The sequence below is a fragment of the Lycorma delicatula genome, chromosome 9 (genome assembly GCF_047948215.1).
Source record: "Lycorma delicatula isolate Av1 chromosome 9, ASM4794821v1, whole genome shotgun sequence".
In the NCBI taxonomy this organism is placed as follows: domain Eukaryota; kingdom Metazoa; phylum Arthropoda; class Insecta; order Hemiptera; family Fulgoridae; genus Lycorma; species Lycorma delicatula.
The window spans coordinates 10,593,389-10,602,668 of record NC_134463.1 but is presented as its reverse complement, the minus strand read 5'-3'; the positions used below and the strand labels follow the sequence as shown (position 1 = coordinate 10,602,668).

At 27.2% G+C, this 9,280-nt stretch overlaps 1 protein-coding gene across 1 annotated transcript; it reads left to right on the top strand.

Moving 5' to 3' along the window:
- Positions 1 to 4,564: 4,564 nt before the first annotated feature.
- PIG-L (phosphatidylinositol glycan anchor biosynthesis class L) lies at positions 4,565 to 5,902 on the top strand. Its single transcript, XM_075375166.1, has one exon. The coding sequence runs from the start codon at positions 4,984 to 4,986 to the stop codon at positions 5,866 to 5,868; it is 885 nt and encodes a 294-aa protein (XP_075231281.1). The 5' UTR covers positions 4,565 to 4,983; the 3' UTR covers positions 5,869 to 5,902.
- Positions 5,903 to 9,280: the final 3,378 nt, after the last annotated feature.

The window sequence follows — 9,280 nt, the reverse complement described above, 5'->3', positions numbered from 1 at the left end:
ACAGTACAATATTTTTAATTATCTCTTGAAAAAAGAAACGCTAACGTTTTTACCGCTAACTTTATAGAACGCAATACCATATCTTTTTTGGAATTTCCCTAACTATTCGTCGCTCACTTTAACTTCTTTATGCCCCAACGCCTCTGCAAACATCTGTGCTTTTTTTTTATGATTAGACCACCTACATTGACAGTATTATCTCTACACTGTTTGAAACATTTTATCAGGCATTCATTAACACCTGCGAATTCTACCTGTCTTATTCTTTTGCGGTCCACATTCTAAGAATACCGGTATGAAAATTACCGATAAAGTACTTGACGGAATTCCAAATTCGTGAGCGAATTTTGTAATCTCTTTTATAATCGTTATTTTATCACCGATAGATAATGATTTATGTTTCCGCTGTAGGCTCATTATAAAACGCTGCTACTAAAAACGTACGGTAAATCTACCTATTAAAGTTTAAACAAAAAGGAGCGAGAAGAGGACACAAAAATTAAGTAATAGAATCATACATTTTTAAATGAAATAAAACTTAAATTCCGCGAGAAAAACTAGTACATCGTAAATGTAAATAGTAAAACACAATTAGTAACGACAGTTTTAATGTTAACTACGTAAAATCAAGACGCATAATGTAGTAAAATCTGGCTTATGTTACGCATAGCCCACTGTAAGGAATAAGACCGGATATTGCTCATCATACAGTGGCACCGTGCACGTAGTTTTGTTATCAACTACTTCGGCGACCGGCGACGGAAATATTAAGTCGAACGTCGATTAACATTAGGCATACAGTACCGGATAAAATTCACAGTCCACACTACCAACCGCTAAACACTAAAAAACTGAATTTACTGCTACCTATGCTTTTTCTTGGAAATCTTGCACAGTAAGTAAATTCTTTTAACGTTTTTTTAAACGTTTTAATCAAAGAAATAATACGTATATCAAGTCCTCGAAATTTTCGAATAAAGGAAGTGATTTAATTGGATTTAAAGAGGATTTTTTAAGGAGACAAAATAAATATTCGATTTAGATAGTTATTCGAATAAAGGAGGTTCGATTTACGGAGGTTTGACTGTATAAGTTTTTCATAGAATGAACAGTTGGTTATTGAATTCAGTTTGTAAGTGTGTGAACACTTTATGTCTCGGATTTTGTTTTCGAATTCAGATTAAGGATCGTTAGGAGATCACAAAAATTCATGAATGGCCGTGATCGGCCATCAGGTTCACCTCAAAATGGCTGTCAAAATTAAAATGTTATAATAATCATTATGCAATAACGGTTTAAACTATCAAGTTGGTTCAAACGCCCGTCTCCGTGGTAGAATGGTAGCGTCTCGGCCTTTCATCTGGATGTCCCGGGTTTGAATCCATGTCAGGGCATGCCATTTTTCATACGCTACAAAATTCAAATTTCTGATCCCATGCAAAAGCTTCAAGCTTGTGTGGCGATATAAAAAAAAACACAGTAATGTAAGGTTTATTAAACTGCATAAAATATATAAATATCAATTTTGTAAATCAAGTCTAAGACTCCAAAATAGCAAAAAAGTAACTTTTTAAAAATTAAAAAAAAAAAAAAAAAAAATATATATATATATATATATAGTTAAATTCCATCAATAATAGTATAAGTTCAAAAAATGGAAATGTTGTAAAAATCTTACTAAAAGAAAACTAAGTTCATACGGTTAATTTTCTGGAAATGGAAAAGAAAAGTACAGTGTATAAATAATAATGAAAATGTTAACCCTGTCACATCGTGAATGAAAAAGCGAATGAACCTGAATAACCCTGTCAGTAGTGAATGAAAAAGTGTTTAAAAAAAATCAGCTAAAGGACTAATACCATACCTACTCAAATACGACATCGATCTCTGTGGCGGAGTGGTAGCATCTCGTCGTTTCATCTGCAGATCCCAGGTTCAAATCCCAGTCAGCATGGCAATCTTTATACGCTATAGAATTCCATTTCTATATTCCACGCTCTCAAAGCTTCTGTGTAATTTCACGAACTAAAAATTAAATAAATAAATATGTTAAAATATACTATTAAATAATATTAATAATAATTAACAAACTACCACAATTTTCATTTTTTGCTTCTTTGCTTGATGAAATTCACTACAGAAGCTTGTGCACAGAAATATGAAATGTAATTTTTGTAGCGAATGAAAAATGCCATTCCTGACCTGAATTGGAATTCAGGACCTCCAGATGAAAGGCCAAGAAGATACCGTTTGTGCCACAGAGGCCAACAAATAGAAGAAGTATAATAATAGAATAAGTATTAAAATGAATAAATTTAAATTAAAAGTTCTCACTTTTGAAACGGTCTGACATTTTTAAATCGGACAAATTAAAAATATTAATTTTTATTTTCAGCCCAAACCACACAAATCAAAGGTATATTGTTTGACAATCAAAGTAGCTATTATTATATTACATGGAAATTCTTCCTTAAATAAATAAATACATAATCTTTGACCTGAATATTGAATAATACATTCTTTAACCGACACACCCTAACAATACCAAATTAAAAATTTGAACATCATTTCAGCATACATTTTTAGACATCGTTGTTACACACGCATAAAAGTGTACATATGCAAAGTAACTTACTAGCATCAGGGTGGGTGAAAGTTGCAACAACTAAGTTACTGCCATTATTATTCACAGTCCAGCCTCACTAAAAGTGAAACCATTGCATGCGTGCGTGTGCACAAATGCACACGCACACAGAGAGAGAGAGAGAGATACAAATAATATAATAACACTAAATAAATATTTACTTACAATTTTTGCCTATTATTTCCAACAATTTACTTAATAAACATAAATACACAAAAATAAAAAACTAAGTAGGTCATGTTTGTAAAAAGCTTTAATTTAAGGTATGAGGAAATTTTACAAAACATAAACTGACAGTATTTGTAAAAATGATGTCATCATTTCTCTATAATTGAATGACATTAACTTTCTTAAGTTAATTGTGTTTATAATATTTATCATTTGTTAATACTGAATTTGTGTATTAATCACTAGAAGTTTCTTATAAAATCAATAATTTTTAAAATGCTAATAACATAATTTGGTTTGTTTGTTTAAACAATACTCATTATCAAAAACATTGTTAACAAGAAATAATTTCAAACATATATTTACCTTAAACTGATCTTTTCAGATATTTATCTTAAGATTTTACTTTACAATATTTAAAATGAATTCTAAAGATTATTAGTTTTATCTATTCACATCATATAAAAAAAGAGAAGTGCAAAATAATGTATTTAATATTTTAACAGCTGAACACGTAGTTTTGATACCCCATACGCTGCATTCTAGTTTATTTTTAATACGACTTCACTACGTTATAAAACTATATAAACAACAGAAAAGTTTTAGCAGTATAACTTTCAGTTATAAGCAACAGAAATTTCCAGTTTCTCAACATGTTTACACAACATGATGTCAAGTAGCTAAAAAAAGTTCCCAAAACTTTTTTAAACATTTCAAAGTACTTTTAAAAGAAAATAGGTCAGTTTAGACAACTCCAAAGATAGCAGGAATCCAACTTGCTCCTCATTTTCCTGTTATTCCCTAGTAAATTGGCAATTTTTGATTGTGATTTATAACCCATATCAAGTCGCCTACAACTGTTTCAGTTTTATCACTTAACAATGACTTAGGTACTAAATCTATATTATAATATTCAAAGGGAAAAGCCTCACTGACTAGCTCCTCATTAATCTTCAGATTTTCCAAAAAGCGGAAAACTGAAATAAGGTTTAGCTACATCACTATGTGTATGAGGAAATATAAGCAAAAATTATTTTGATTAAAATCACTAAGGAATTAAAAAGGAAATCCTTAAACCTTCAAAATTTAATAATTACCCGAATAAAGAATGAGTTTGTCAGTTAGTTAATTAGTCCTCTAATGAACTAGTTAAAGAAGTTGTATATACTCTTTATCAATCCCTGAAATTATAAGGATTATGAAGGATTAAGCCTTCAGTTAACATTAATCAAACATGGAACTATCTCATAAAAAATATATTTATTTGAACAATATGTAGATTTATCTTTAAAATGAAATAAAACTAAAGTTAACAAGGTTTAACAAATCAGGTATCAATCAATAGGCAGTATTTTCATGAGTCAGTAACCTTACATGGCAGTTATAAGAGGGATTTCGTAACAATATCAAATGAAATGTTTCCTTCAGTACATTTGTTGCAATATGGTTAAAACGATTTATGCTATTTTATACAAATATTGTTCATTTTTTCAAGGTAAAAAAAATACGAAAACTGTATTAATTTAGTACATAAAGTACTGAATTAAGTACAATACTCAAAAACTATTTTTATAAGTAAGACTTTAAAAAAATATTCTCTCAAAATTAATAGGTGAATTTCACTTTATGATAAATCTTTTATATGAATAAAGTAGTTCATTATTTTAAAGTAAACCGGTGTATGCAATATTCCGTTTTTTGTTCCCTGGTTCACCAATAAACACGTTACACGTATGTAGATAGCAGCACACAGCAGTAACTTTTTAGGTAAAATCAGCTGATATAGCTTTAAGCAGACCTCGAATTTGTCAAGGGATTCGTGGATCGTCTAATTTTAGTAGCTGAAGGAAAATGTTCTAATCAAAACTTACATACACCTATGATAAGAAAGTAAATGTAATTATTAAGTGAATATGTCAGTGAAAATAACATTAAAATATTTAATATTAAGCAGTGACATTCGGTGATAATTGGTTATACTTTGTAGGTTATGTTAATGAATTTTTACATGTGTAAATTAACGTAGTCACGAAGTGATTGTTTTTATAAAGAAGTCCGTAGACTTAAGTTTTTTACTTACGAAGTTGTTAGTTCATTTTCTACAATGTGACTTTTATAATTAAAAAAAAAATGTTGGTGCTACGAATTATATTTTCTACATAATACTAATTATGACTGAAAAATTAAGTTTATATGAAGTAATTAGAACATGTCTTATTTTTACCTGTGAAATAAAGGATGCATTATTGAAATATCTTCGTGATACGTTTAAAGCATTCGGTAATTTAATATTTATTTATTTAATTATATGTTTATTATTTTATTTATTTAATGCAAAATATGCATTTACTAATGTTAATAAGTTTATTAAAAATTTTCGACGTGTTTTAATCGTAACAGCTCATCCAGACGATGAGTGTATGTTTTTTGGACCATTTATAATAAATGTTCTGAAAAATAAAGATTGTAAAATATTTTTATTATGTCTTTCAAATGGTAGTTTTAACCAAGAAGGCTCTAAAAGAAAAGAAGAGTTGTGGGATAGTTGTGAGGTTTTAGGTATATCTTTGAGTAATATATTTTTATGTAGACATCATAACATACAAGATGATCCAAATGTCTTATGGCAAAAAGAAGAAGTAGCTAAAGTTGTTCTGGATTATACCGAAAAATTAGATATCGATGCACTTGTAACTTTTGATGAAGATGGTGTAAGTGGGCATTACAATCATATCTCTATATTTAATGCAGTTTGTTTTTTAATATTAAAACAACAACTTCCATCATATTGTAAAGTATATGTTCTAGAATCTGTAAATCTCTTCCGCAAATATACAAACTACATGGATGCATTGTTGACATATTTAACATCAAATTATGTTTGTCAAATAAAACAAAAGGAACACTGCATTATAGAAAATGCAATGAAAAAACATGTAAGTCAGAATGTGTGGTTTAGAAAGTTGTACATAAAATTTTCTCGATATGCATATATAAACTCCTTTAGAATTGTAGATAACTCTAATGCATTTTTAGAAATGGATGATTTTATGTGATGGACATGTATAAATAAAAAAAATATGAAATTTACTTTTTTCTTTTTTTTTTACAAGTAAAATGAATCCTAATTATTTCTTTTGCTGATACATCTGTACCAAATGCAACACCTTTTACAGTTTTAATTTTAATAATCATACAAAATACTTTCTCTTTTTTTTTCAGAAAATAAAGTTGGATAAAATCTAACCTGTGTTATGACTATTTTATTTATCAGATGCTCCTTTTCAAATGTGTATAAAAATAGAATCAAAAATTTTAAATATACTACATGAAACACAAATCATCTGATTTATAAAAAAATAATCCAATCTTTCTTTCTGGGAAGAATATATATTTATCCTGAATAATAATATGGCACCATACTATTTCAGTTTCAAAATTAAAAAGTTGGAGAAATGTTATAATTCATAGTTTTAATAAATTTTACCAATACCATATAAATGATATTGGTAGTCTGGTTAAAATGAGCAGTTATACCATACTGGGATAACATAATATAATGAATCAGCCCCTTTACAATCCATAAATGTTTCATATTTCAACTCAACATCTAATGAAAGAGTTTTAACTTAGTTCAGTGTCATTTAGGACAGTCCAAAAAGTGCTTTTGTGTTTACTGTTCCTGACTAAAAAAAGTACTACATTTTTCTTTTGAATTTCTAAAATATTTGGTCATTTGTTCTCGAATTTTCAAACTTTTATAAATATAAATAACTTTCTTTTGAATAAATAAGCTAAGAATATTTTTACTTTTATATATATTTAATTTCTATATCAAAATGTCAGTTACTTATTTTCAAAATGTAATTTTTTTTAATAATATTTATACTTGCTCAGTGTTAGAATTTTATCTAGGTTTGAAAATCTCTTTTTAATAAATAATTTAGTAATATTCAAATGTAAACATTTGTTATGAATAAGTTTTATCTCTGTATTTTAAGTGTTCATATAGATAAATGTAACTGTTGAAAATTTAAGAGTTTATATAATGCGTAATATTGCAATCCATGTGTTTTTATATATTTCCTTGAGAGTAACTGATAAAATAACTTTACATATATTATATCAAATAGTTTTTCATAGTTTTATTTTATATCTTCTTTTTTTGTAATCTTTTTACAACTATTTCTTATGTTTATAATTATTCTGCTTATTGGAACTATTAAACTCATCGTTTTTAATATTTTATAGTATATTTTTAATATCTATTTTTACAGACATTTCAAAGAAAAGTGCATTACTTTGGGTCATGTAGGTTGAAGGGAGTGAATTTTCTTTATGTTTTGAGGTATGAGGAATACAAAAAAATCATTCACTTAAAATGTAATTTCTTATATATATATATATATAACAGTATAAAAAGTTTACCACCAAGAATAAAGAATTCAATAATGCCTCTTACCCTATACTTGTTGTTATTATATAAAAGTGCTTGGGGGTTTCCTTCCTCATCATCAGTTAATAAAACATATTCTTTTTAAAAATCGCACATTAAAATTGTTATCGAACATAATTTTGATTAACAAGTACAACGCAATATATATGTAGTGTACTCTGAAAACTGGTGTGTTTGAGTGTGAAACAGTAAGGACATTGGAAACAAAAAGTCAGTTTTCTCACACAGAACTGTGCAAGAGATTTTTATTATTATTTATGGATTTTAGTTTTTCAAATCTTATTTTATAACAGTTAATTTTTTTCTTTAAATTTACTTAAGATTACCAATTTTTTTCTGATCTATTTAAAAAATTAAACAAGTATTTCTATTTTTTAAGCAAAAATTGTTTGTAGATAATATTTAAAAATAATATTCACGTCCTGCAGTCACAGCAGTAAGAGTACAGATTTTCTACTAATGTTGTCTTTGTGTATTCTAATAAATAAATAATTTCATATTTATTTTACCGCATACCTTAAAGATATTTCAGAAAATACATAGAGAAAGCATATAACAAAACACATTTTCTATAGTTTAATGAACTTTTTAGTTTTATAAAGAATTAAAAGCAGAGTTTAAATGAAATAATGTTTTTTTTAATTTTCAACTGTTTTAAATATATTAACAATCAGGAGTATCATTGATACTAGCAATGAAGATAAGTTGAAACTTTATTAAAACTAACTTACAAACAGATTTGCATAATTCTCTTAATTAGCTTCTATGATTAATGTACAGCACAAAAGATAAAAACAACACTCGGCAAGTACCACTTTCAAATGTTGTAAACAACCTGTCATAAATGTATTTTATAATCTACGGAGTTATGAAAAAATAAAGTAAAAATTATAATACATTTCTGATTATTTTTTAGCATTTTTAAAAAGCGATAAAATAGACAGGTTAATACTGCCTGAAAACCACTGCAATACAAAATATGCTGTAGCAAAATATGGAAATTTTGTTAAAAATTGTAAAAGTTTTCAAAAAATATATTTTTTAAGTGTAGCACATTTTTTTTATGTTACTGGAGACCAACATTTAATCGTACATAAAAATCATTGGTTTACCTTAATCTACAGCATATGCATATACCTGTGTGCAATCACAAATACATTTATTTATTAAGTCTTATAAAATAATTGCCATCATTACCTGAAAACAGTGATTTCTTAAACATATGCATATACCAGTGTGCAATACAAACTTTTTATTTTTATACATCACAACACAGTGAAGGATTAAAAGGGGTAATTATCTAACTTGGTTTCTTTACTCGAATCGATTCATTAATTCTTTGTTACAGTAAAAAGATATTTTTTCATTAAAATTTTACTGTACTTTTTTACATTTCAAGATTTTCCAAAAAAATATTTACCCAATAAATTTAATTAAAGTATTAAACAATAATTATACTCAAATTTTCAGATATGTTTATATTTGAATTATTTATTTTTTCTCACCAATTCAACATTGTAAACAGTGCAGTAGTCATTTTACAAGAACCAATAAAGATACTTTTTTAATCGGTTATTTTCTGTAAAAAAAAAACCAACTTCAAAAAGTACAAAATGTGTGTTATGTTAACACCATGAAATCACTTTTTACCTATGAAGTACATATATTATAACATCAATGGTTTCATTGATTTAGCAAAAAAATTACATTTATTAATTTCTATAAAATAGTTTGCAATTAATACCTGAATCCAGTGATCTCTGTTTCCATACCAGCAGTTCTCAAATTGGAACATGAATTCAAATTTCTGAAAAAAAAAAAAATTGTAAATGCAATGCAAGAAAACAGTGATGCATTGAAAACACTGAATTCAATCCTGTTTTTTAGCTCTTTTGTTTAAGACAATCTCATCTGTTTTCTGAAGAGGATGGTTCGTGATGAGTGGCATAGTGAATGGAATGATACCATCAACAATAAACTTCATCCAGTTAATAAGACTGTGTCACTCACCA

What these genes read in the sequence shown, in the direction of transcription:
- PIG-L (XM_075375166.1), top strand. Translation starts at nt 4,984, where the DNA reads ATGACTGAAAAATTAAGTTTATATGAAGTAATTAGAACATGTCTTATT.